The 26,693-nt window shown below is 55.1% G+C and overlaps 1 protein-coding gene across 4 annotated transcripts in view; it reads left to right on the top strand.

Annotated features, from left to right (window-relative positions):
- The window catches only part of SARNP (SAP domain containing ribonucleoprotein), a 42,883-nt gene that overhangs the window by 9,138 nt on the left and 7,052 nt on the right, over positions 1 to 26,693 (top strand). For 2 of the 4 annotated variants that reach the window (XM_075737602.1, XM_075737601.1), the window contains 2 exons: positions 16,762 to 16,851; positions 18,539 to 20,904. In XM_075737602.1, coding sequence (XP_075593717.1) covers positions 16,762 to 16,851; positions 18,539 to 18,580 — 132 coding nt within the window. In that variant the 3' untranslated portion in view covers positions 18,581 to 20,904. Of the gene's footprint in view, positions 1 to 16,761; positions 16,852 to 18,538; positions 20,905 to 26,693 lie in introns of those variants that run through there. The other 2 variants (XM_075737599.1, XM_075737598.1) reach the window with 1 other exon arrangement.

The following is a 26,693-nucleotide window of genomic DNA, read 5'->3' as shown; positions in this document are numbered from 1 at the left end:
TCGTGCTGCTTGAGGTTTCACATCTTGTTATTAGTGCAGCGGCGTGGGCCCCAGGGGAGTCTTGTCAACACCGTTTCCTTCTTCTTTCCCTCTGTTTGTTTTTGTGTGTGCGACTCGTTATGGTTTAGAGAGAGTTACAGCTGCCGAATAGAGGTGTTGAATTTTAAGATTGTTCATCTGGATTTTAACATGGGAAGAGACACCATTTAGCCGGCTGTGTAATTGGTTTGTTTTCAGGCGTTTGATTCGCGCTGCGTAAGCGCGCGTTCCTGATTGGAGTAGGAGCCAGGGTAGAGACCAAGGTAATGAGCCCTTCAGAGAAGGCATCCAGAGCTCCCTGGTAGGAAATAACTCTTTGAAGTACAAATGAGATGAGCTTTGTAGGGGGATGGATTTGGTCTTAAAGCTATTTATTTTTCCAGGGAAGAAATGCACGTGAGCTTCTCAGCATAGCCCCTTCTCCTGGTCCTCAAAGTGAGCGACTGCTGGAGCTGGCTGCGGGGCTCCGTCGGTGGGGCAGGGCTGGAGCTGGAAGGGTGGGCTTTGCTGGGGGGGCGACAGGGCGTGCTCAGAGGTAAATGTGCTTAGCGGTGCCGTAATCCCTTGCCGAAACATGTTCCGGACCAAACGGGAGAGAAGATGAATTTAGTATGTTTGGGGAAAACAGAGGAAGGGATAAATATATACTCGGAGATAAATACGACATCCTGTGCACTTCCCAAACAAAAATAGCCTTTTTCTCTTCTGGGCTGTAGCGAACCTCGTGCTGCAGCACTGTTCAGAAATAGCGGTGAGTGAAAAAGAATCGTCCGGCTCTAACAGCTGGGTAATGTTGGCATGGAGACCTCTCCTCTTGAGGCGGAAAAGGGTAAGAGCCAGGGGAGGTTCATCTTTTCTCCATCGCTGTGAAATAAGCCCCTCTCCTCCTCGGGGGGATGGATTTGACCTTTTTTGCTGCCTGTTTCTCCACGTATGAGTGTTCTGCTTTATTCCACTGGCCCTGGGAGTTCAGTGATGTAGAAAATATCTGGCATTGGAGGTCGCTGTTCCCCCCGCTTCCCTCTCCTGTCCCTTTGGGGGTGGGGGAAGGAGGCCAGTGCATTAAAGCTGGGATATGTGGAGCTCAGGGTGAGAGGCTGCTCAAACATCATTAACCCTGTCACTAGGAGCTCCCATTTTTCAGGAGGAATATATGCCTTGTCAACGTTTATGGCCGTGGCCTTCCCTGGCTAGGACCGTGTGGCCGCAGCTTAATAAAGCTGGGGTTTCTGGAAAGAGCAGGCTTCCCGGGCTGTGCTGTGCTCCTTGTACGTGGCAAAAACCCACCGAAGTGCGAGGTCTGATCTCCCTGAGCCGTTCACCAGCAAATGCAGCTCGCTGTATACTAAGGAACGGCTCCCCGGTGTACCGATGGAGACCTCCCGGTGGGGAAAACGACTTGCCCAAGGTCAGGAGTCATGGCGGGGCTGGTTCTAGCCTCCAGCTTGCTCGGCGCTGGGCTTTGTGTCCCCTGCGAGCTCCGGCCGCACGCTCTGCCGAGCGGTGTCCAGCGGCAGGGCTCGCCTCGCTGCGCCGTGTCTCTTTTTTGTTTGCTCCACCAGGAAGCCGAGTTCATGGGCTTAGAAGTGGCTTCTCCCACTGAGCGGAACACACTCTTGCATTCCTGGGAGGAATATTATTGGTTACTTTAATTAGCTGGTAGTATTGTGCTTCCCACCTGGGTGTTCTTTATAGCTTTTCATTACGGAGGAGCCTGGCAGTTGCGAATGTTTACATGTGTCTTGGCAGGTTTTTATACCATGCGTTGCAGCAAAAACTTTACAATAAACCATTGTCTCCACGGAGCCACACTTCATTTCCTATTCAAATTGGTTTGGGGAGGGGTGAGGATGTGGGGGGGGAGAATTGTAGCTAAGGGGGATTTCAGACCTGCTGTGAGCAGGGAGCAAATGCAGAGCTGCAAATGTTAGTGGCTGTGAACTCATCTGTAGCTTTGAACCCCCCTTCCCCCTCTGTTAGCCCTCTGGGGTAGGAATCTTTCAAGTTTAAAATCCTCTTCCTCTCCGCCTAAAGGGAAAGCGAGACGCTGGCGCTGGGAGGAGAGCGGACGAGCAGAAAGGTTGGCGGTGCTGGAGCAGAAGAGGCAGGTGCTCATTTGTCTCAAGGCAGCACGGGGCCATCAAATTAATTTTTAAAATAAATCAAGCAAGCGTTTATCTCCCTGTAGCACTGACTCTCCCCTCTGAGGCCTCCTGTTAAAGCACCCGCTCGCTGACCTAAAGCTTCCATCCCTTGACTCCTGTTAGTTGTACTTAACCCCCCACACTTGTAAATGTTCCCTCTCTATAGCAGCTGCTCCCTGTACCACTCAAACTCTCTGCTCCCCAGGGGAGGATGTTTAGCTCCGTGTTTTATATGCAGGGTTTGGTGCTGCAGAGGGAGCTGCCTGCGTCGTGGCTGTGATTCAGAAGCGTTTCTCCAAGGGGGTGGTTTGCTCTTTATGTATAAAATAGCCTTGTAAGTCTCCTGCTGAGAAAGTGCTGGCACCAAATGGACAGCAAGAGCCCTTGGGATGACATAAAAGCTCTGTTTGCCACCTTTCTGTTACATTATCAAATACCTTTCCCGATCCGAACAGATGACTAAAATAATTGGCTTTTATATCTCCTCTTTAACGCAGAGGTCTCTAACTGCCTGATGAACAATTAGCTGATTAACCCTCGGCCGTTCAGAGGTTGGGAGCAGAGAGGTGAAGTGACTCCTCTCCGAGTTGGGAGTTCCCACTTGGAGCTCTCTTCTCCCCATTGCATTTCTCGGAGCTGGGGGCGAAACAAAGGATTTTTTTGCTGCAGACCTGCCCCTGAAGGGGCTGTACGCGTGCCTAGCGTTCCCATCCCTCATCACAGGGGCGACTTGTCCCATCACCGACTTGGTGACTTCTCGGGGCAGGGGGATGTTTCTGTGCCTGTTGAGAGGTGAAGTGACCTGTCTGTAGCAAGGGAGAGTGACTCTCAAGCCCTGTGTCACCTTGAATAACTTCATTTTTCTTTGCCTGGCTGCAAGTCTTCCATTTTACAGCTGGAGCACTGTAGCCGTAAGATATGTCGAGAGCCCTGCAGGCGTCCCGGGTCGGATCCTGAGCAGGGGTGGCAGCGCAGGATGCCAAAGCATCCCCTTGATCAAAGGTACTGACTCTCCTGGCTAGGAAGAGTTAATGTTTTAATACGGCCATCAGTCATGATTCTAGATTAACGCTGGTTTAATTCCGGTTAATGAGAATGTGTTTTACATGGAGCAGATAAGAACTGTGCTCGCCTGAGATCAGCTGGCGGGCTGACTGCGTGACGTTGGTGTGGTGGTGGAGGAGAGCAGGGGTCAGTGGACCAGCAGAAAGTCTGTGTGTATACAAAATAGCTAAATGAGAGAGAGAAAACAATTGACTTAATTGTTTGGCTTCCAGCAGGCTTATAATAACGTGCTGAGGAGGAATCCTTTTCCTGGATAATTTTTCTGCCTGCAGTCTTTCCAAACACCCCCCGCCAGCCCCGGATGAGAAGCTATTAACCACCAAGGAAGCAAAGGGTGGCGGGGGGGAGACGTGCTGATGTTGGCAGAGGAAAGGAAAAAGGATTCGTGGACGAGGGTTGTTTCTAGCGAGCGCCAGGGATGGACGTGTCACGCGTGGTGGCATATGCCTGCGTTTTTCAGAGGCGTGATTGGCTTAAGTGGCGGGTTTGTTGTCAAGAAATGCCTTTTGCTGTCACTTTGAAGGGATGGCTCCTGCCTTATTTGAAAGGGCACGTGTCCCTGAATATTACCTTTTTTTTTTTTCCCTCCAAACTTCACTTTTTCTGGCTGTCATCAGCTTTACGTCTTTCTGTCCCCTCTACTTTTTACCCAGTCTCTGCATGGCAGAGGGGAAGAGAGCAGTCTTCTCTGGGTTATAACGCAACCCCTCCTCTTTTTGTGCTTCATCTTAATTCCTCTTTCTCTCTCACCTTCACTTTTACCTTCTGTAGTGCATTCTGATTAGAAGATAGATAAAAGATGGGCCAGGAAAGTGTCTTCACCATGCTGTAACTTCGTAGCAGGGTTGTATTTCTCGAGAAGTTGATTGTTTCATCTGCGTGTCATCCCCACGTCCTTCCTCTTCAGGACTGCTGTGCAAGCTCTGCATTTATGGAGCGCTTGGCATTTCTTAAATCAGCCACGTAAAAGAAGTTTCTTCTCCCTCAGGGCAGCATCACGATGATGTGGGGAATGGGCAGGGTAGTGTGCCAGATGCGGAGAAGTCGGTATGTCGTGACAGACCACATGGTGAATGAGAGGGCTCCAGTCAGCAGTCCCAGACTTCTTTCCCCGTGCCCTGAAATTCCCATGACATTGTGTTTTTGGATCTTAATATTTTTTAGGTATTTTAAAAAGCTGCTTTAGGTAATTTTTAAAGGATTTTCTGTCTCCCTCTGAGTTGGACTAGTGGTAACTAAGGCAGCTGAATTTAGAGGGAGAAGATTAAAAAATAGTCCTGGTTGAAAGAGTAAAATGAAAGCAAAGCCCTCTCAAACACCCCTCATGTTTTTACTTGTTAGAGAAACTTTTCAGTAGTCCCGCAGAAAGCAGAAACTAGGTCAGATAGAAGAGTGCAGCTAGAATTGCATGGGCCTGCAGAAACGAGGATGGAAGATCCAGATACAAACTAATGCAAATAGAAAGGAGTGTTGAACCTGGCGAGATGCGATTCTGTGAGTCCCGCTGACTGGGAGCACTTGCGGAAGGCTCGGCAGCGGAGGACTCAAAGGCTGAGGTGTTTCATGCCTTTTTTTTTTTTGCCTTAGCTGCTGCTGACTGCAGATGGGTAACAGCATCCGTATCAAAAGGTAAACCTCAGTCTCGAGGAGAGAAAGAGCGGTTTTGAGACACTGCAGCCTTAATGCTTTTGCAGGTAGATGCTGGAGAGTTTCCAGCTGGCCCCTGTAAGGGCACTAATCCTCAAAAAAACTTCTTTTTTCCTGTCCTGGCTCCTGGACAGGAGCCCTGCACAGGTCCATGTTCAGCTCTGCGTGCCGCGGTAACTGTCGGTGCGTGCTGCCCGTCCCCTCGCTGCCTCTCCTTCCCCCAACCCCTTACAAAGTGACGTCACTATTTTCCAAGTTGAGCCGCTGAATGCTGGCCTGTTGGTTTAAGATAATGGGAAGTGACAAGGTGAAGAATAGTGCTGGCAGTCACGGACGTTTTAACACAAGGGTGCTGTAAGCGAGGCCTCCGCCGCCCCTGCCCCCTCCCGGGTCGCTTGGGGAAGGGGTTTGTGTCGACCGAATCGCCGGCGCAGGCAGCATCCCTGGGTGGAGGGCAGGGCGGGCGAGATGTTTACGTTCACCCTTTGTAATGGGGGGGGTTGTAGTCTCATTTTTACCACTCCTGCGCCCGGAGAGCCCTCCCCGTCCTCATCCTGGATGTGGCAAAGCTCAGGACCAGTGTGCCCCTGGACAAAGGCTGTCGGATGGTGTCGAGCGCGGGCTGCGTGGCATGCTACAGCCTAGCCCCGGCACTGACCTGGGCCACAGCTGCTCTTGGAGACGCAGGCGTGGGAAGGGAAGGCTCGGCAGAGCCTCCGTGCCAGCGTGCGGCTTGCTGGTGCGCTGGACGATGAGGCCGGATCTTCACAGGGCTGCAACCCTGGGGAAAACTAGACCTGAGGTTACAAGACACACATAAAGGTTTAACAGACCTCAATTTTTTTCCTTTTTGTGTTTTTTTCATTTAAGACAAAGCAATGGTTTCCCCGTGAGGGCTGTGGCTGCGGTCCTCGCTGGCCCAGTGCGCTCTGGCCAATGCAACAGTCTCCTCTGGGAAGAGGGATGGATTTGTGGTTTCCAGTCCCGATCCCTGGTGATCCTGCTGGCGGATGATGAGATTGTGCAAGGAAATTAAAGTCTTGTGTTTCCTAGAAGACAAATAACAAGTTTTATCTAACGAGCCTCTTCTCTTGCAAATAACTGTAGACTGGTATGCAGGAGGGGAAAGGCGGGGGGGGAAAGTAGGGGGGGAAACCCAGCCTCTGCACTGTTCGATGGTCACATATTGCAGGCTGCTGCAAGCCTGACTGTGCTGCTTGGTTAAAGGTGAATCTGCAGCACGAGTGTTGGGTCGAGATGCCTTTCCAGGGGTTGTCGCCCTTTCTGGACTAGGCAGATCGTAAAAGCTTGAAATACATTAAAGTTTCCTGCCTCCGCAGTCTCTCTGCTGTTTTAGTGGCATAATGCTTGTTGCTCCTCGAAATGTTTTCCCCTCTGCTTCTGTGAATGAGTCGCACTAATGGAAATAGTGAAATTAATGAGATGCAAAGTTCAATCGTGCCGCAGGAGGTATGCGGAGCCTTAGGTGTGTTGTAGCAAACTACAGGTTACGCTTCTCAGGTGGGAGCGTAATTTCACGGTTTCGGGTTGACGGTGTGCCTGCAGGCACGTAACCGCAGAGGAACGTGGACGTAGCGCTCCCGGGAAGCCCGTCCTGCTGCCTTGGTGGCGATGCCAGTGCTTTCCTGCTGCCCCCCTAAAACTCGGTTGTGCCAGAAGGGTTCAAGTTCAGCCTTGCAGTGGGTAAGTCACCATGCCCAAGGGCCGGAAAGCCAGAGAGCCAGCGTCCCAAAGCGTCCCTGTGCTGTGACCCTCGGTCACCTGTGCTCTCAGCTGCTGCTATTTCCTCCCCTCTGGCATTTCCTCTCCAGCGTATCCAAAACAATTTCCCTTTCTCCTGCTGCCTCGGCTACCCAAATCCTGCCACTGGCTTCCTCCCCTTCTCAGACAGCCCGGCAGCAGTGTGGGTCTTGTGCGATGGCGCCAAGTGGGGTGCCGTGGCAAGTGCTGGGGTTGCAGAGCTGCCCTGCGTGTTTCTTGGTCGTGTTTTGTCCCATCACGCTGCCGACTTTCAGGCTGCCGCATCCATGAGTGGGCATCACCACAACCGGGCTCTTCCCCATCTCCGTAGAGCCATTCCTGAACCCCTCCTGTCCCTCTTGCATGATGCTGTGCTGTGGATTTTGTTCCTTACCTGCCAGGACTTTACTGAATTTTCAATTCCAGACCATCTGACTTTGCATTTTACCAGGGGCTGTGCCAGTGCTTACTTCCCACTTCCCCCTGAATTAGCTCCACATCAGGCAGAGGTGGAGCTGCTCTTTGCTACGGTCAGTGCTCAAGTGAGCATGGTTTTGGTACCATGGGAATTTGGGAGGTGAATGTCCTGGTTGGGAAGGTTTCAGGCTGTAGGAAGGAGCTGGAGGAGGTGCTGTGCAGAGCTGTGTGCCCACCCTGGGATGGTGGAAGGTTCCCAGAGCCTGCCCTTGGCTCCGTGCGGAGCAGTCTCCAGGGTTGGTGGTGGGATCTGTACGTTGTGTCATTGCCCTTCTCTTTGCACGGGAAGCTCTCGTGGTCAGGCACATGAGAACATCTTATGCCCGATAAGACTGTGGCTTTCGTTATCTTTCAAGTGCTTACTGGGTATCGTGTGATGTTTTCTCTAGCCTTTGCCTAGGCAGGATGAGAAAACAGCGGTTGAAGAAATCCGTTGCTCTGTTTCCAATAGAAATGTCAATTGGTGTCCAGCTGCTCTCCAAAAGGGCCGGAGGGTTTTCCACTGGGCTGCAGGACGTCTGCCGGTGCAGCACCGTCCTGGCTCAGATAACCCGGTCCCAAAACCACAGTTATGTCTTCACCGCGGTCCTATTGTGTAGGAAAAAAGCAGTTGTGAAACAAACAAACGAGAAGTGACTGCGTGGCTCGGTGCTGTGCTGTCGCTCCTGCCAGCTCCAGCTCCCGAAGCAGTTTGGTGTTTACCATTATTCCTTTGGAAGCGCTTGCCTCTCCACCCCAGCCCGTACACACACCCGCGATGTCATTTTAAAAACAAATGACGAGAGCGCTGCGCGGGGTCAGGGGGACTCCTGCTCGTGCATTGATCCCGGCGCCGCCTGAAAGGGCTCCGCATCCCGGACAAACCTTCGGGGAGTGGCGAAGGGCTCGCTCCCGGGGGGGACGGTGCTGGGGGGACTCTCTGACCTCCCTCTGCCCAGTCATCTGGTTCTTCATTGGTCCCCGCTGTGAAACAGAACTTCGCTTTTGTCTGTAACACAAATACATCTTTTCCCCACCCCCCCTTTCCCCCTCTATTATGATTCAATCAATGATGTCATTATGTCCCATTCAGGGGCTCTTGAACCATTTGGCTGCAGGAATTTGGAGGAGCGGCTGGGGAAGAATGGCAGACCCGGCTCTCGGCTCCCGGCCTTCCAGAGCCCATTCGAGTCTCAAGCGGAGAAACAAAGTCAGGTTTCCCCTTAACCCCTCTTCACCGTGGAGGACAAAAGTAAAAGCAGCCCCAAAGCTCCCCCCGCCCCGTGAAACACAGAGGGGTGCGTGTGCTGCACGCACACGGAGAGGGACTGCGAGGCACGTCTGCTGGTGAATTAAACCTTGCGCAGTTCTGTCGAGGATCCCCTCCTTTCCATTTAATCCTTTTAATTAAGGTAACTTAAGCGGCTCTTTCTGTTCCTGGAAGACTCAACAGTTTTACCGCAGAGCACTGGGCTCTGCGGTGATGCTGCACCGAGTCTGGTTTGTGGCTGTGGCTTCTGGGGACTCTTGAGCTTCCTCTTCACGGCCGTGCACATGGCACTGACGGTTTTGTAGGAACGTTAGAAAAATCTCTGTAAAGACGAGTGATCCACGGTCTTAGGCCCTAAAAAGCTTTCCTAGTCTTGCTAAATTAGCAATGGAAAGCCTCGCTTTCTCAGGAAACCCTCTCCGATTGGGTTATGGGATAGCAGAGCTGATCTTTCCTAGCTCTGCATGTTCTGGAAGATCCTTCAGGGCACCAACGGGTGCGGGGTTGAGGGGTGCTGCACTCAGAGACCCTTGAGCGTAGATCCAGGACCATCTCAGATGGCTTTTCTACCAAAGCGTCTGTGAGCAGGTGCCCTGCAGAGACGCTGCTGGCGCCTGGCTGGGTGTCTCCCAGGCCCGACTTTGTCAAAACATGCAGATTTTGGTTTTCTGATGTTTTAACTGCGGATGTGTAATGTGCTTTTGTAGGTTGGACCGTTAGGCAGCCAGGCTCATCCCGCAGGGCCCAAAGCAGCTCATTTAAAAACCTGGGCTTATAATGTTTGGGATGGAACAGCTTCATTGCACGGGCAATTTAGTGGCTAATACACCTTTTCCTGGGGTCTGGCCGTTCTTGTTATTTAAAAGGCATAAAAGCAAGAGAGAGGGGTTGTTCGTACAGAGAAACAAATGCACAGATTTAACAATTATTGGGGTTTATAGTCAAATATTTGCAGAGCAGCAACTCTCTTGCTAGATTTCCCTTCAAGCTCTGCTAGAATCTCAAGCTTTTAGTGATACTGGAGAAACCAAATGAAGTGACCATAAAAGATCAAACATGAGGTGCTTTCTGAGTGCTTTTCCCATGGCCTTTCATCTTTTCTGCTTGAAAGAGGTCTGAAGACTGTGTACGTGTGGAAGCGATGAGCATCCACATAGCTCCTGACTCTGGAGGCGCCAGGCTGCGTGCGGGTGAAGGCTGTCAGCCTGCGTCTTTCCTCTCTTATTCTGCTCCTCCACCATCTCTTGTTTGGTTTTGTCCATGGTGCCGTGCTGGCTGGAGGCAGCCTGGGATGCTCCTGGACGTCGGCTCTTTCCGTAGAGCAATTCCTGATTGCTGGCGTAGGGCAGCTAATTTCTGAGTTTGGTTCCCCGTCCAAAATCTAATTGAGTGACCCTCTTCACCAGGTCCTTCCTCTGCAGGATTTTGTCTTTCTGCTGTTGTGCTCATCCCTGCCGCTGCTGCCCAGGAGGAGGAGGATGGTCTGGGGGGGAAGAGGCTGAGAAACCAAGTGTCCAGCCTAGAAGTTCAAATGCGGATGGTCCCCTGGTATTGCCTGGACGAAGGGTTGGTGGGGGATGTGCAGGGTCCAGGCATGCCCTCAGCTCCAGACAGTTACTTGGCAGAGAAAAACCTGCTTCGCTTAGGACTGAAAAAATCTTTTACCTTTGGGGTGAGGAGTGGTGAGCGTCCGCCTGGCTTCCCTGGCCCTTGGGTGCGTGTACGGAGCCTGGAGATAAACTCACCTCTGGGTCAGAATTAAGCTGTGTACCCTGGGATCCCTGGGAGAATAAACCTGCACAACTCCGGGGATCGTCTTTGCTGCCCACTGCAGCACTTGCAATGGGCACGTTTGCATCCAGGCGTTTTCTTTTGCTACAAACTCATCCTGATTTCATCCCTTTTTACAGGGACTTTATTTAGCTTGAAAAGCAGCAGTTCTTCGACATTACAGGGCATTTCTCAGCTGGCCGGTGAGGTTAGCGTGGTGGGCTCGGCGTGTCCTGCCGCCTCGCAGAGGCGTGTGGATTTGCAGTGCTGCTTGCAGGGGAAGGGTTAACGCTGCCGTGGCATGTTGCTGTTTTTGCGCTTGTTGGGTTTGAATAGAATGGATTTTTTTTTTTTAAATCTGGGGCTAATGTGCAATTCAAATCATGTTTAGTCATCGCCCGATTGCCTCTTTTTAATAACAGCTGGACTCTTCGAGGGAAAACTCTCTTGCTCTGCCAAGTGGCTTTAGCTCTGCCCGGCCTCCCGTTGCAGAGCCAGGTGTATCGCTCTTAAATGTGCTCCTGGGGGCTGCACCGAACGCTGGGGGCTGCCTCAAAGCCTTCCCATGCCGGGGCCAGTGAACTTGAGGATGGGAGAGCCACTGTAAATGCCATACGGTATTTAAGATGCCGTTCAGCGGGTGCAGAGAGATAAAAAGCCCCTTCGCGGCCCTTTTGCCCTGCGGTGCACCTGAAGTGTCTCCTTCACTCGGCCGTGCGGCATTCCTGACGTGTTTGTTTCGTCCCTGACGTCGAAGTCGAAGAATGCTTTTCAACTCACGCTGGGAGAGCTGCAGGTGTACTCTTAGCACATGTCTGTGACTTTCTTCTCTTCCTCCCCTGCTGATCCCGTTTGGGGCGAGCATAAACTCCCAACTGTGAGAGCCGTGACACAGAGAGACCTTAGAACTGCCGGCTGTTGCCGCTCCTGCCCAACATGAACAGAAAAACACTACAGTTGGATGGTTTTTTGCCTTCCCAACCTTTTTTCCGAGATGTATGTTGGAAGAAAGGACAAGGATCAAGCTTGTTGTCTGTTTCCCTTAGCTTGTGAAAAAAAAACCCAACAAAAAAAACCCACCAAAAACATTGCTGAGAAGGTGAGTTAGTCCAAGAAAGCAACTGGTCACTAATCCTGTGGTGTTCAGGCTTTGTTAGTGTGAATGAGTTGATGGGGACGTCCCCAGTGCACAACCAGAACGGGCACGGTGCTTTAAACAACTCGCGCTCTTTATGCTTCCTATCTCCTTCTGTAAATAAAGATCTTCAGAGATCTTGGTCTGTTCTTGCCCTAGACTGGTCCTAGGCACTCACAGCAGGTCTTTAACAGATGAAGGAAGCCAAAAGATGAAGCTTTGCTCTGACTTTAGGTGACTTTGTGGTCTAATTCTGCAATCTAGTTCCAGAAGCGACAGCAGGGAGAGCGCAGGCTGGCCTGGGGTGTGTTGGAGCGAGGCCATCGGTGAGACCCCACGGTGCTGGATGTCCCCACGTCTTGGTGGCAAATGGGACGTTCCTCTGCATCCCCAGGTTGAGCTCCTGGTGCTGGGGGTTTAGCGTCTCTCTTCCATGGAGATAAAGCTGTGTTTAATGTTTCTGAAATGTGTCGAGGCCCTTGGATTGACACACGTGGTGTAATTTTGTATAAGCAGTGCTGTTCAGAAGCCATTCCTCCACGGCGGCAGCATAGAGGGTCCTTCTGACACACTGTTTGCATAAGGACCGTGATAGGGACTTTAATGTATATTCCTGCCGCCTGTATCTAATCTAAGTGGAGTCCTGGCATGGGTGTTATTTTGGAGAAAGGCTGTGGCTATCTCTGCTGGCTCCGTCTCGCCGTGTATCCCTCTGTGACCAGCTCCAGATCCGGGCTGGAAGCACAAAGTGCTGTTGGAGATGAGAGCACTGTGCTGGTTGGGTCAAAAAGGGGCAGCTTGAGATCACCTCTGTGTTTTGGAGGAGTGGAGTGTGAAACCCAGCATCACTCCTCATTCCTGCACCCTACTCTGTGTGCTATGAGGTGAAGATCTCCTCCAGGAAAGACGATTTTGCAGATGGAAATGGGAAGGGGTGTGAGGCGCACGTGGAATATCTCAGTATAAACCCTGGGCTTCCCTGTTGCTTCCTGTCCCCTGCTGAACGCTTGCCCGGTGTACGGGAGCATCGGCTCTGGAAGGACTCTGGCAGCGCTTGGAGCCTGTGAGGAGAAAGAAACAGGAGGAATAAATACGTTGAGATGAATTTCAAAAAGGTGGTGGGTGACAGCTGTGCGCCCTAGGATTGGAGTGTTTCTGAGAATAAAACCATCGGTTGCTGTCATTCACCCTCCGGGTATGAAATTGGAAGCCCAGTTACCCTTGAGTGTTTCATAACCTTTACCTTTTGGAGGTCAAGGCCATGTCATCATTAATCTACCATCGCCTGAAAGCCTCAGGGCTCTGCTTTTCATCCCGCCATCCGTCATGCTGCAGCGAGATACAGGAGAGTGACCAGAAGGGTCCGGTTTTATACACACATGTGGGCACACACCCTTCCGTTCCCCGAGAATGGAAACACCAAGGATGCGATTACGGAGGCTCGTGACTGTCTCTCTGCATTCGTGATGAGGATACTCCGAGTTTCATCTGCAAATCCTCAGTGTTTTCCTCCTGGGGATGCTTTAATCTGCGGAGAAACGATCGCTCTGCCTGTGCAGTATAACGCTTGGCCTCAGGGACAGGGATTTCACCGCGACGTGGGCTTTTAAAACACAGAGTGGGTGCGCCAAGAAAGTAATTTCCCTGCGCGTCGGGGAGCTGCCCCTTTGGAGAAGGCTGCCGCCTTACCTTTACGTGGCTGTTGTTGCACAGTCAGCCTGGCCAGACCGGGGCTGTGAGCTGACAGCGGGATAGCATCTCCTGTGGAGCACCTCCTGCGCGTTGGTCCCTTCCCTCTGGTCTGAACCTGTGCCAGGCTGGTTCTTCATCCTTCTCCCTGCCCGGTTCCTCAGGATGAGCCTGACATTACTCCTGAAGTCTCGTTTCGTAGCGCAGGCGTGGAGCTGTTGAATCGACATCTCTGAGCCCTGGGTGGTGAGCCCAGGGATGGTGGGGCCTCGCTGGCCTCGTCCTTTGCAGCAGCTCGCTCGATGCGGAGATCAGAGATGCTCCTGATGAATCATTTATTAGAAGCTCGTAGGCACTGGGGGCTGAGGGCGGCTCTCCTGCTTCTCGCCCTGAACACCAAAGGCAGTGGGATGCTTTTAGGTGATCTGGGATCAACTTTTCTCTGCCCTTAAAGAGCGAGGCTGACAGTGGGGGTTTTCCCCTCTATAAAAGTTTGAGTCCTGTGGGTAAGTTAACCGGAACATCGTGCCAGAGCGCTGCTGCTGCGGCTCCTTACTCCACCGCCGCAGGAAATGCTGCTTGCAGCTTGCCGAGCTCAGGTGGGAGAGAAGAGCAGCCGGCTCGCCGTCCGCAAAAGGCCCAGATCTCCCTTGCAGGGAGCTCGCGTGTGTTCAAAGGTAACCCGCATCGGCTCCCTTGGCAGGGCTGGTGAGTGCCAGAGCTCTGCGCACCATGGAAACCACAAATTAATGCCTTTTGGCATTAACTCTTCCAGCGCCAGCACTTTGGCCTCTCCCAGGAGAGAGGGAATGATCCAGTTTTTAAATGGATCCTTCTGTCTTTTGGGAATAAGGGATATGAGCCAGAGGACAAGCCGTTAAACCTGGATTTAATCGGTGCTGACAGGCACTCTTCCAGGCTGGAGCTGTACAGCCCCTGTCGCCCTTCGGGACCTCGTCCCGTGCACACTGGGGAGCTCCCCTGCTCGTGTCGCTTCGCTTCCTTCATGGAAATCAAGAAAAGATTGCTTGAAGCCCGAGGTTTCTCTGGATGCTGCGCAGGGCTTGTTCAAATGCTGTGGTGCCGAGGGGCGAGCCCCCTTTCCTCCCTTCCCTTTTCCCTGCAGGGAAGAGGGCAGGCAGAGGCTTGGGGACAGAGGGGCCTGATTCTGCCTGGGGTGGCCTGGCAGAGTCTGTCCCCTTGGTGCCTCGAGTCCCTGGGTGCTCCAGATGAGGAGGGAGCCTGGATCTCCCACGGAGAGGAGCAGGGTCCCAAGGCAGATTCCCGTGGCAGTGGGATGCTATTGGTGCCAGCAACCCCAGGCAGAGCTGTGCCAGCGCCCTCGATCCCCCAGATGAAAGTTAGGGATCAAAATTAAAGCTTTGGGATTGCATACGGCACAAATGCATCTATATGCTTGTGTAAATGCTCCCTTGTTACCAGATCGCAGGAAAGGCTTTGCTTCGTGGCTTGGAGCCCTTCATTAAAACTTTCCTCCCCCACCCCCCTTTTTTAGACAAACTACAAAATAACTATCGTGGCGTGAGCACGAAGGGAACAAGCCTCGAAATAGTAAGGTTAGAAAATAAATCTGACATCCTGCCAGAAAGGTCAGCTTTCCCTGCAGATGCTGGTGCACCCATTTGCACGCTGGAGCACGGCCCCGGGGCACTACCAGGGGTTGATAGATGCAGAGATAGCAGCGTTTTGATAGAGGTAATTTTCCTCAGATGGGTTTCAGCACCCCATGAATCAAAACCTGTCAGCGAGAAGCTAAAGATGGAGTGAAGTTTATTGTACGCGTGTTTGCATCTGACACTGGCGTGCTAGGGGGTCAAGTGAGCGAGATCATTAGGACCGTGTTGATTTAGTAGGACGGTTATGTGCTTTCCCTGCAGGGCAGTGGTGGGGGTGGGAGCCATGGGGGTGGCTTACCAAAAAAATAAATAAAAACCTCCAGCTCGGTGCAGTCCCTGGGAGCCTTCCCTCTCCTTTTATTAAAGACACAGCGCTTTTCTTTTTGAAAGTGGCTTTGGGGCCATCCTCTTGCTCACGGGATTTAAACCACGCAGGCAGCAGCAATGGTTTATAAGAGCCTGTTTAATGTCACTAATGCCCAGGTTGGATTTTCTTTGTGCGGCCACGGTTTGCGCGTACGTCGTGCTGTTCCAGCGAGCGACTTTTCCTTCCCTCCCCTGTCCCCGTGATGATAATCCCTCCTGGCGTCCTTTGTTCACAATCCTCAAGTTTCGCTGCTTTTCTGGGACATTGCTTCTTCCCGAAAGCTGGAGTAATCCTAACCCGGGTCGGGAGAGGGCTCTCAGCTGCTCCTCCACGAGAGCCTGGGACAGACGTACCTGCTGTCCCTCCTCCTCCTCGGGGAGATGGGACCGGGGAGGGCAGGGAGCACCAAGGGTGATTTAACCTTTTCTTAAAGCTTCGCTATCAAACCACGGAAAGGAGGACTGTCAGAATAGAGCAGGTGGGTGAAGGTGGCGATGTCCTAATGATGGGGCTGTCTTAAAACAGTCCCACGCAAAGGACTGAGCTGAAATGGAGAAGCACCCAGCTTGATTCCTCTGCTTGGCCAGCTAATTCCAGTTGATCAGTGGGACTGGAAGCGTGTTTTCTTGGGAATGGTGGCCTTGGCTCTAAAGCCCAGGCGATGACGTTGGTGCCTCTTGTTCCTTAACGCGATGGGAAGCTGTGCATCAGGGCGGTGCAGCCAGGGACCCTTCAGCGAGCGAGAGCCTGTCGGTGATCCGTTCCCCTGGATAACGAGATGCAGTGGATGGGGTTGTGGGGAGCGAGAGCTCTGAGATGTTCTGAGTGGTGGGGGAGGGAGAAGTGATGAGAGCCTAGCAAAGTAATTGGGCAGCCTTAACTGTAGAAATGGCCTGAAAGAGGTACAGAACAGCCAGAGGTAGGAATAAATGTGCAGAAAATGGATGTGTTGAGGCTTTTATGGGCCATCAGGACATTGGCATGGCGGATGACAGGTAAAAAGCCTCCAGGTTTTTTGGAGAACCCTGAGAAGCAGGGATCAGGACACTGTGGGAAACGTCAGTAGAAATTTGCTCGCTCAGGTTGGAAACGAATGAAATGCGACTTAGCAAGATGGGGTAAGTGGCCGAGCCTCTGTCTCCAGATGAGGGTGTTGGAGAGACGCGGCGTGGTGCCCGTTCCTCGGGGTGACTGTCAGATTCCTACTGTTTGCTTTTCCAAGGGTGGTACGAAGGTCCCTGTGACAGCTCTAAATGCTTCCCCCAGGTCCTTCCCAGACCATTTCCAGACAGAGGTGAGGTTCTGGCTGCTGAGCCTGGGCTCTCTTTTGCCTGTGCCCACCTGCGCCCTGTTGCAGTAGCTGTGATGAGCGTCTGTCCTTCCTTCCGCCCTCCTTTGTGCTCAGGTTTGAGCCTGGTGAAATTCAGAGCAAAGACGATATGGTGCTGTAACGATGGGCAGGCACGAGAGGGGCTGAGGAGGTTGTGCCGCGCGGTGGATGCCGTCCTTGTGCAGGACCAGAGCTGCCCTCGTTATCAGATGTGCTCTGCAGGAGCTCTTCTCCAACACGTGCCGTGCCTCCCCTACGGACAGTGCCCTTTGCCGAGGCAGAGGAGAAGCCCGCTCCGCTCTCGGCATCTCCGCAGCCTTGCTCCAACTCTTAGCAGGTGCTCTGGTAGGCGACCGCGGGAGGAGCGGGGGTAGGAGGAACGTGATTTACTGTTAAACGAGCACCCTGGGGTACTGCCAGCAAAATAAATCTTCATCCTTCTTTGTGCCAGAGCGAAGAAGACGAGAAGCTGAAGAAGAGAAAGGAGCGGTTTGGCATTGTAACGAGTTCAGCCGGGGCTGGAGCTACAGAGGACACAGAGGTAAAACCTTTTCCTGAGCGGCTGGGGAGTGGCCGAGGGTGCTGAGGGGAGCAGTGACGGGCCGGGGGGCTGGCGTGGGGCTGACCCTGAGCATTGAGCTCCTGTTGCGGCTTTTCCCCTGGCTCTTGCTGGAAATAGGCTGCTCTGGAGTCTGCCGAGCCGCGGGAGTGTGCCAGCACGCGTCGGCATCCAGCTCCTCCTCTTGCAGGATGGCACGGATGCTTCCAGAAGGGGTGGAGGGCACATCTGCTCTGCTCCCACCCTGGTTCCCCCTCTCCTCAGTTTGATCTGGCGCTCTCAGCCCCTCGTACTCCGTAATTCCCTGTGTCCTGGATGCTTCCGGACCCTCTGCTTCCCCTTGGATGCTATTGTAGGTCTTCATCAATAAATCCCCGGAGACTCTACGATGTAATGAGGATTGAGGTGCTGACCCTGTTTCCAGCTTTTCTCCTCCATGCTTTGTTCTGTCCTCTGTGGTTTTGGCCCATCTTTTAAATTTGTGAGCTCCTCAGGGCAATTTTGTGCTCTTTTCTGTACTTTTACGCTTTGTTCTGCTTCAAATTGTTCCAAGTCACCATGCAGGCTGTGCCGTGGTGCAGTAGCTCCCACGTTAAGTTAGGTGGGGAGCGCTGTGTACACCTATGGCACCACGTAAACGGGGCTCCGGCGTGGATTAGCCGGAGTCGGGGACCGCTCTCCTGGGGACAGAGGGACCCCTCTGGCTCAGGGACTCCTGCGTTAACAATCAAACACCAAAGGCTGCGCCAGGGCGAGTGTTGGGTCTTGGAAACTGCTCAACCAGATGGCTCCTGGGCTGGGCAGACGAGAAGTGGGTTTTGTTTGGTTCCTAAGAGCAATCTCAGCAATTCAGGTGGGGTTTAGGGGCTTTTGGGGGGGGGGGGTTTGGCCTGTTTTGTTTGGGGTTTACTGCAGAAACGCTGCCCCGCGTGAAGCGGCGTTCCCAGCCTTCTGCCGAGCATGGGAGAATGAGCCCCTCCGGCCTGCGCGGAGGGGGCGGCTGGGCGAGGGATTCCATGCTTTTCCGTTAGGTCACTTGGAGATTGTGCCTGGAACAAAAAGGTCTTTTTACTGGTATTGTGTGCACTCAAATGCACCTTTCCCCTGGAGATTCTTGATTAGGGCTTCTGTTGCCCCCGGGCTATTTATCCTGCTAAAAATTAAGATTTATACGCCCCTCGTGTATCGGCTTAAAGGCATATCTGAGAGACGCAATAGTATATTTAATGCGTTTTAGTGTGTCCCTCTCACCTTTTCCATGAATAGGAGAGTGTTAACCCTTTGCCCTTTTACATTTCCCACCTCCCCACTGCCTGGAAGGGTTTCCAGGCCCCTGAAGTAGGCATTGTTCCCAGCTCAGCCCCTTTGTAGCGCATTGCCAGCAAGACGAAGTGACTTCAGCACTGTATCTCAGCCACTGTATATTTCTGCTACTCAATTTTGGGGCTCTCTTTGTCCCAGCGTTAGAAGAAAAACCTCGTAGCTCCGTTGAATTGACCTGGTGGCGGCGCACTCGGGAAGGGGCCGGAGCCGCCGAGCTCTGGTGGTGTTACCGCGGCCAAATTTTGACTAAATTCTCCATCGGGTTGTGTGTGAGATTGTAAAGAACTTGTTAATTTGTTTCTTTTTGGTTTTGATTTCTTTTTTTTCTTGTAATTCCTCTCTGCAGGCAAAGAAGAGGAAAAGAGCAGAACGCTTTGGGATTGTCTGATGCCGGTCCTTTTTTAGCTTCAGCCCATTTGCAGTGTGCCTCTCGAGTGCGTGCATCCTCTTTCTCTCTCTTTCCCCCACTTTTTCTCGCTCCCACACTGTTTCTCTAGGTTTTAGTGATGAGTAGACAGGGAATCCCCCGTAGTTGTATGATTGTGCTACTTATTTTTTCAAGTTACAAAGTTTAGAAATGAAGAAAAGTTGAGCAAAAAAGAAGAAACTGTTCTCGGTGCATCACCAGTAGCCCGCAGTCCCATGGTGCGGTGGTTTCCCAGCTGCTGGTGGGGTTGTTTCGCTACAGCTCGCACCGGAGGTGCCGTCCGGCAGGGAGAGATGGAGAGCATCCCGGTGCTCTCTGAGTGCCGCTGGGAAACGCCTGTGCAGGGGAGAGTCAAACTCTGCCTGGTAAATAAACGGGCAGAGAGCGCAAGGGGAGGAGCACAGTGCGATGGGGAAGAAGGGAAAAGGTTGAGGAACGGAGATGGAGCAGTGTTGCTCTGCCCTTGGCAGGTGCTTTTCTAGCGTAGGAACTCCCAGTGTGGTGCTAAAGCAAGGACCCGCTGGAAGGTGGTGTCTGTGCGCTGTCCGATGCCGTCTCCAGCTCTCGGACTGCCCCAGTCCTCTCGTCCTCTTCCTTCTCCCTGTGAAAACGGGCCCCGAGGTCCAGCTGCATCGTGGTCTCTTCCCAGCAGCTGGGACGAGAACACGCCTGGTCCCGAGAGCACGGTGCGCTACGTGAGTCCTGTTCTGCATCTCCGGCGTCTTTGCCCCTGGCTCGTCCGAGAGCTGACAGGTTGAACGTCAGGGAAGGATTTTCTCAATTATATTGTCTTGTGTTTTCAAAAATGGAAGTGGCGTGTGTGATAGCCGACACGTGGGGCGGTTTCACGACTGCCTTCCTTCCCCGGGTGAGGCTAATGGGAATTGTCAGAGCAAGAATTGCTGATTAACCCTAGATCAAGACTGGCGTCCTAAAATGAGGAGGAAAACGTAGCAATGCATTTGCAAATGGAGCCTGTTCTCACCGCTTCATTTATCCCGCCTCGTTAAGCCCTCTGCGGCTCGTGGCATTTCACGTACGTTTTCCAGGCTTCTCTAAGGTCAGTTTCTCTCCTTAAACGACAAACCAGCAGTTGCTTTGTCCCAGGTCTGTTCTCAGGCTCGATTTTATCTTGTCCTCGTAGCTGCTGAGCTGGTTTAACTTGCAGACTTGCTGAAGAAGCCTCAGTCTTCTCCGAGCTGCCAGACGGTGCAGGAGAGCACCAGGGACCCGTGGTTTTGAGTGTGGAAGTTCTTGGTAGCTGGGCAGGAACACGGTTCCTTCTGCTGTGTTAACTGTAACCCTTTTGGTAAAATTACAGACAGAAATTGGGCCAAGTCACGTGAAAGTCGGCGCTGCCGCAGCTTGTGAAGTGCTTCTTGCTGCTTTAGCGTTTCGGACGGCACCTTTGTTCTGGGGGGGGCCGTAAAGAGCGATTCCCTGGGGTGGCTTGTGTGGAGGAAGAAGTGGTAGCAGTGGAGAAGTGTAGGACCCTGGACTGGCACCACGGGCAGAGAGGAGCTGCCCACTGCCCTTCTCTCCTTTGCCTGCCCAGAGAATTAATTTTGCTCGCAAGCGTTGGCTCCTGCTGCGCATCCCACCCTGTGCAGAGCTTTCCCTCCCTCAGACACCTCGGCCCCGGGCGTAAGCAGGAATCTGTCCGTCTGCTTGGGATTTTAGGTGGGCGCCGTGGCTGAAATCCTTCTCTTTGTCTGAAGACCGATGGCCTAGGATTCTTATTTCTGACCATAACCTCTTACCGGAGAGACGTTTGCCTTGTCCGTGCTTGGGTCCTTAAGATGCTAGAGAACAGCGGGCATGTGTACAGACCGAGCTTTTCAGAGGCTGATACCTGATTCTTAATAAGCAATATATATATATTTTTTAACATAGAAGTCTTCAAACTGCTTCTGTTCCACTGATGTTTGCAGTCTGACTGCGTCCGCGTGCCCTCGGTGACTCTGAGCAATACCTTGGACGTTTGTTTACTTTCCCAAAGGGCAGCTAACAGCCACGGGTCCGGGTTACGGCGTGTGTCTTGGGTTGTCGGTGGCTGAGTGAATCGAAGCTCCCTTGCTCCTTCCTGATTTAATGTAATAACGTTATTCTGATGTCTGGAGGTTTGGGGTTTTTTGTATGTCAGATTTTGTAAGATGTATTTTCTATTTGGCTTATGATCTTTTTTGCTGGTTATTTGCTTAAAATGTTTTGTAGTGTGCCAGGGCAAACACTGCATTTCATTTTTTTTTTTTTTGTTTCATAATAAAACTGCTTCTCCAAGGCAATCCTGGTATCTGTCAGTTTGATGCATGGCGTGGCTGAGGCTCGGGGCCGGAGCGTTCTGCCGGGAGGGAGCCGGAGCAGATGGAGCCTTGGCCGCTGCTGCTCCTGCCTGCGCCAGGGTGGCTTTGGGGGCAGAGACCCTGCCTGGCCAGGCCGACGCCAGCGGTTAGGGATTGTCCTAACGTTAACTTCATGTGGCCGATGTCCTAACCCCACTTTGCCTCTCCAGATTGACCTTGCTGCTTCGTTCGGGTGCAAATCCTCTTGCTTCCCGCTGACCTGGGGACGCTGTGCAGGCTCGTCCGAGCCGGGACCCGGCTGTACCCCAAATGAGGACTACGTACGAGTAACAGGGTGGCTGTCGCTTCTCACGGCTGACGGTTTGGTGCTGTAGACCGAGGGTGGTTGCAGAACTGGAGGGGAAGCGCGGAAACCTCTTGGCTTCGCTGTGGCTGCTGGCTTCAGGTCCCTCTGTGTCGCAGCTTGGGGGCTGGAGCCGAGGGGATGAGCCGGGGACGGCCGTGGGCTGGGAGCTCTCCTGGGCTGCAGGTCCTGAGCTTGGAGGGCCAGGAGACGCCGTGGGCTGCGCCGCCCGTGTCCCAGCAGCGGTGGTGATGGCCCGTGGGGTGCCATCGCCTTCCCCTCGAGCTGCGGGCAGAACCATGGACTCCTGATTCCGCCACTGGCTCCACTCTCTGGACCGGGGACCGGGGCGGGGGGGGGGGGGGCGGTCCCGGCCATGCGTCCTCCTCCCTGAGCCGCTCTCCTCCGCTCGTGGGGTCCCAGCAGTGGCTCTGCCCCAGCAGATCTCACCCAGGGCCGGTGGAGCAACGTGCGCATCTTCTCCCCCTCCCTCCCTCGCGCCGTCTCCTCCCCTCACTGGGGATGAGTTTCCCTTGGCCGTGGTACCAAAATTCCTTTCCCTCCCTCTCCGTGCGTCTGCGCCGGTGTCCCCAGCGCTGCCCTCGCTCTCCTTCCCCCCCTCCGGCTCCCCGGGGAGGTGCTGGGGGCTGTTTTGTAGAGGACGCTGCATCTTTCACCCGCCGGGCTTTCCCCTCCTGGGCGTAGGGGAGAATCATTCCAATCGCACTGTGTTTAAAACACCACCTAATTTATTTTTCCTCTCCAAGCTGGGGGCTGCTCGTGACTAATTTGGGCTGAATAGGGGAAGAAAAAAAGCAGCGGGCACACAATGAGCGGGGGAAAGTGTGGGAAAGCGAGCGAAAGAAAAGGAGGGCCGGGGCTTGCAGCGTGAGAGCTGGTAACGCCGAGCGGTGCCCAAATTCAGCATGAAGTCACTTTTCACAGCAGACGCTTGGGCTGTAAATGCGAGTGGGATGATGGGTCAGGCCCAGGGGGGGACGAGCGGCAGAAACGGGGGGGTTTGCATAATGGAGCGAGGAGCAAGGTGCGTGGTGAGGGGGGACGCGCGCTCCCGTGCCAACACGTCCCTTCTTCCAGTTGTGCCGTCCTCGTCTCCCAACGGCCTCTTGCCCCCGGATCCTCCGTGGGTGGGTTGGAAAACGTCTTTTGTTCAAATTCACAAAAATCAGGAGACAAAAGAGCGCAGCCTGGAAGTGCGGGCGAGCCCAAGGAGGGACGGCACCGCAACCTGGCACCGAGCCCCAACCGCTGCCCTCCACCTGCGCTTGTGCCGGGAGCCGATGAGCGTGGCCGGCGTCCCTCCCGGCTCAGCGCTGCCGTTCCCGCGGCTGGGGGCCAGGACCACGCCGCAGGCTCTGGGCAGGATCCGGGCTGTGCCGCGTCCCGCTGCGGGGCTCCGTGGGGGCTGAGGGGGGGCAGGTTCCACTGCGGGAGGTGGCCGTGGGCGGCTGCTGTCAAGACTTTCTCCTCTCTCCAGCCTCGCCGGTGCATCTTCTCCCCGAGGAGCCTGAGCGCTGACCTTCCTCAGCTGGTTGCTCCCATCCCGCAGGACCTTTCTCCAGCGGTGGGAGGCTGGCCGGGAAGGAGGAGCGATGGCTGGTCGTTGCCTCCATCCCTTCAAATCCTTCCTTCGAGCCCGGGCTCCGCTGCGGCTGGGGTGGAGGTGGCTCCCCAGGGGCTGTGCTCGCTGGGGCACGGGGAGTTGGGATGCCCCGAGTCCTACTTGTGAGCAACCTCCTGCCGTGGTTTGGGGGTGGACATTGAAATCCCATCCTTGCCGCAGGTTGGAAGTGGAGTGGCGGTGCTGCCAGGGGGTCCCGGAGCCGGGGACGGCCCCGTGCCACCGCGGCCCGCGTGCGATCTCTGCGGCAGCACGGCATCCTGCCCCGCCAGTGGCGGTGGGGGGGCTGGACCGTGCCCAGCTCTCCCGGATAATCGCCCTGGTTCTGGCGTCTCCCCCGGGGCCGCGGCGAGGCCCGTGGAGCTCGGCCAAGCTCCCCCATTGACGGTTTAATTACTGTGAACGTTGCGTGAGGACGGTCTTGTTAGAGGGGAAGGTTCGGGGAGCCGTGGTGTGTCACGGTGCAGCTGTGGGTGGTCGTTTGGATGTCCCTGTCCTAATTTGTGTCCCCCCCCTCCCCAGCCCTGCCCCTGGGTCTCTGAATTAGGTCACCCGATGGCCGGGGGGAGCAGTGATGTGGGGTGCAGCCCCCGCAGCCTCAGGAGAGACGTGACCAGAACAAAAGCAAGCGCTCGTTAAACTCTTGACATCGTTCTCCGAAGCAAACAAACAAACCCCCCCCCCGCACCTCTGCTCCTCCGCAGCCCTTCTGGGTGGGTGGCACAGCCTGGCCTCCCCAGGCGGACCCCGAGGGACCGTGGGCAGAGCGGAGGGTTGGTCGCAACCGGGATGCTGCAGAGCCACGTCCAGGTCTCCCCATCAGACCGGGTGTTGTCTCCTGGGGCTGGGGGAGCCGGGGACCCTTTGGGGTACGGGCTGTCCTTGCCCTTGCCCCGTTGTGCTTCGCGTTGCCCTGTGGGTGCTGGTTCAGTGCCATCCTGCGGGTCCTGAAGACCCCCAGGGAGCTTCATCCATGGGGAAGCCGAGTCCAGAGAAGGCAGAGCAGGCAGCTTTCCCCCGGCGCGGCTCTGGCGTCGGAGGGACTCGGCACCTTGTCCTCGACTTCAGCCCTGCCTGAGCTGCCCGTGGCCCCGCGACCAGGCTGGGGGTCTGCGGGCAGAGTGGACAGGACCCGCAGTGGGAGCGAGGGGCGCAGCGCGGGATGGGGGGCTGCTGGGGCCGGGGGGAACGGTGGCCTTGGGGACGGCCAGGCCAGGAGAGCAGGGAAACAGCCAATGTCCACCCAGCAACGCCTGGCTGGACACCAGCTCGTGGTGCGAGCCCGTGCCGGAGCCACGTCCCTGTGTCCGGTCCTCGCTTGTGCCAGAACATCCCGCTGCTCCCCCCCAGCCCCGTGGGCAGTGACCCTCCGCTGCCCACCCTGTCCCCTCCCGCGGCCACGGCTGTAATTAGCTGTGACATTCTCGGCATACCTGCAGCCCCTAATGAGGCTCCATAAAGGCTGCCCCTGATCTCGGCTCCTCCGGCACTTGGGGCCACTTGTAAATCTCAGCTTTACAACGGGGAGCTGCGCTGGGAGGAAGCGGGGGCCGGCGGGAGGGCGGGGGGCTCCCACCCGGGGGGAGGATGCGGCTCTCGCCATCGCCCGCAGCCGGTGGTCCCGTGCGGGGTGTCCTCAGCACCGTTCTGGGTGTCTCCATCCCCGTCCCGTGTCCTCTATCCCCTCCTCGGGGTCAACCCACCCAGGTTTGCTCGCCCTCGCTGCGGCTCTCGGGGCGGGGGGTAAAACAAGAGCTCAGGATGGCGAACCCACCCCCCCGCCGGTGTCGTGAAGGTGGACATCCTTCTCTGTGGGTTTGAGCAGGTTTGGGGGCGGTTGTGTTCTCCTGGGCTGGTTGTCAAGGTGTTGGCCGCTACAGCGTGAGGACGAGTGTGTTCGGAGGGGTTTGGGAGGGGAGGGGGCCGCGGTTGGGCCCCAGCTGGGAGATAAACCCGGGAATGTCCTCGGCCGCGAGCGGCGCCGGGCACGGGGCATCGGGGCGGGTTTCGTCCCCTCTCATCCGCTTGTCCGTGGTGCGCAGCCAGCGCCGGGAGCGTGGGAAAAATGAGAAGCATTAGGAAACATTTCCCGAGCCGGGGTCGTCGGATCAGGCCGGGAGCTCCCGAGGGAAGAGGCGGAGGGGGGGGATCAAGCGTGGGGGGCTGCCGTGACGCAGGGACCCGGCGTGCGAAGCTGGGCGAGCAGACGGAGAGGCCGAGGGCCCGTCCCGGGATCGTGAGGCGAAGACCCTGAGGAACGGCGGGGCTGGTCGAGCCCCCACCTGGCCTCCTCCATCTCCGTGCCGGTGGGGATGTTGCGTGGCCAGTCCTGGGATCTGGTGCCGGTCCCGGGATCCGGTGCCAGCGAGGGGCAGCGGGGCAGCGAGTGGAGCGCAGTAACCCAAGCGAAATGCATTTGTCAGCAGGTTTCTCTTTTTTTTTTTTTTTTTTTTTTTTTCTCTTTTTGGCTATATAAATTTTTTATTGTACAAAAAGTCTAAAAAAAAAACAACCAAGGACGGAACCAGGACAGAGCGGTGGTTACGGGATTGTACACAGGAGACTAACGCGAGTTACAGACCAAATGTAATTTATACAACACAGAAGTAACTGGGACGCTCGTTAAGCTTTTCCTTTCCTGTAGCTCTTCCTAATCCGGTTTGTGACCGAGGAGCTGCGAGTCCCCTCGTCCCGTCCCCCCGCGCCGGTGGCACCCGCTTCCCTCCATTACTGCTGCTGGGTGCTGGCGCGGTTGCTGCCTGGTGGTGGAGGTGGAGGGTGGCATTGCCGAAAGGAGCTTTGTAACGAGGCCGTGGTGTAACGAGGTGGCCGTGCCAGACCCCGTGGCGTCTCGGAGAGCGGGTCCGGCTTTGCCTGCGGGTCAGGGGCTTGGCCAGGCGCCGGGGTGGTGTCGGTGTCTTGAGCCTTGTGCCAGCCCTGGGGAGGGGTCTTCTCCTGGGGGAGGCTGCTCCGGACCCACGGATCCTCGTCCTCCGTGGGTCCCCTCCGTCCCCTGGGGCTGCCGCTGCCTCCCTGGACCCGGCACCCGTGTCCTGCCGGGCTGGTGGGGGCTGGAGCCCCTTCTTCCGCCCCGGGCCAGGGGGGCTTCATGCCCCGATGCTGCGGCACCACAGTGGAGCCAGCAGCACCTTGGCATCTCCTCCGGCAGTGAGGAAAAGCAATGCCGGAGCAAATGGACCGATCCTCATGCCCAGCCAGCCCACGGACACGGCTCCGGCCCAGCCCCGGCTCTGCAGGTGGAGGCGATCCTGTCCTCGTCTCTTCTTCAACCTTCCATAGTGCAAATGGTTCCCCAGCCCCCGGCAGTTTCTCTCTCAACACACAAGTTTTACGGGGAACGTGTGGCAGCCCCGAGGCCGCCGCTCCTCTCCCTCTGGCCGCCTCTCGCCACCGGCTCTGGTGTCACCGCGCCGCTCCGTCACGGTGACGTTTGTGCTGGGGGTGAGCTGGCGGCGTGAGCCCGGCGTCTCGTGGGACGTCGATGTCGCGGGGGAATGTGGCACCGGCTGCGCTGGCTGGGGGTCCTGGTGCTGCGGCGGGAACGGTGCCACCGATGCGTGGGAGCCCCGGCCGCGGTGCCGGTGAGCCCCCCAGGCTGGCCGGGAGCCCCCGATGCGGGATGGAGCTGAAAGCTCTGAACACTTTGATTATTTCCTTTTTTTAAAATATTTTTTTTTTATTTCTTTTTAATTTTATTTTTTTGTTGTTCAAGTGCTGTGTTTGGTCACGCGATTAAACACCCCCCCCTCCCCCAACCATCCCTGG

This window comes from Balearica regulorum, chromosome 29 (assembly GCF_011004875.1).
Source record: "Balearica regulorum gibbericeps isolate bBalReg1 chromosome 29, bBalReg1.pri, whole genome shotgun sequence".
NCBI lineage: Eukaryota > Metazoa > Chordata > Aves > Gruiformes > Gruidae > Balearica > Balearica regulorum.
The sequence above is the reverse complement of the archived record's forward strand: the minus strand, read 5'-3'. Positions and strand labels throughout refer to the sequence as shown.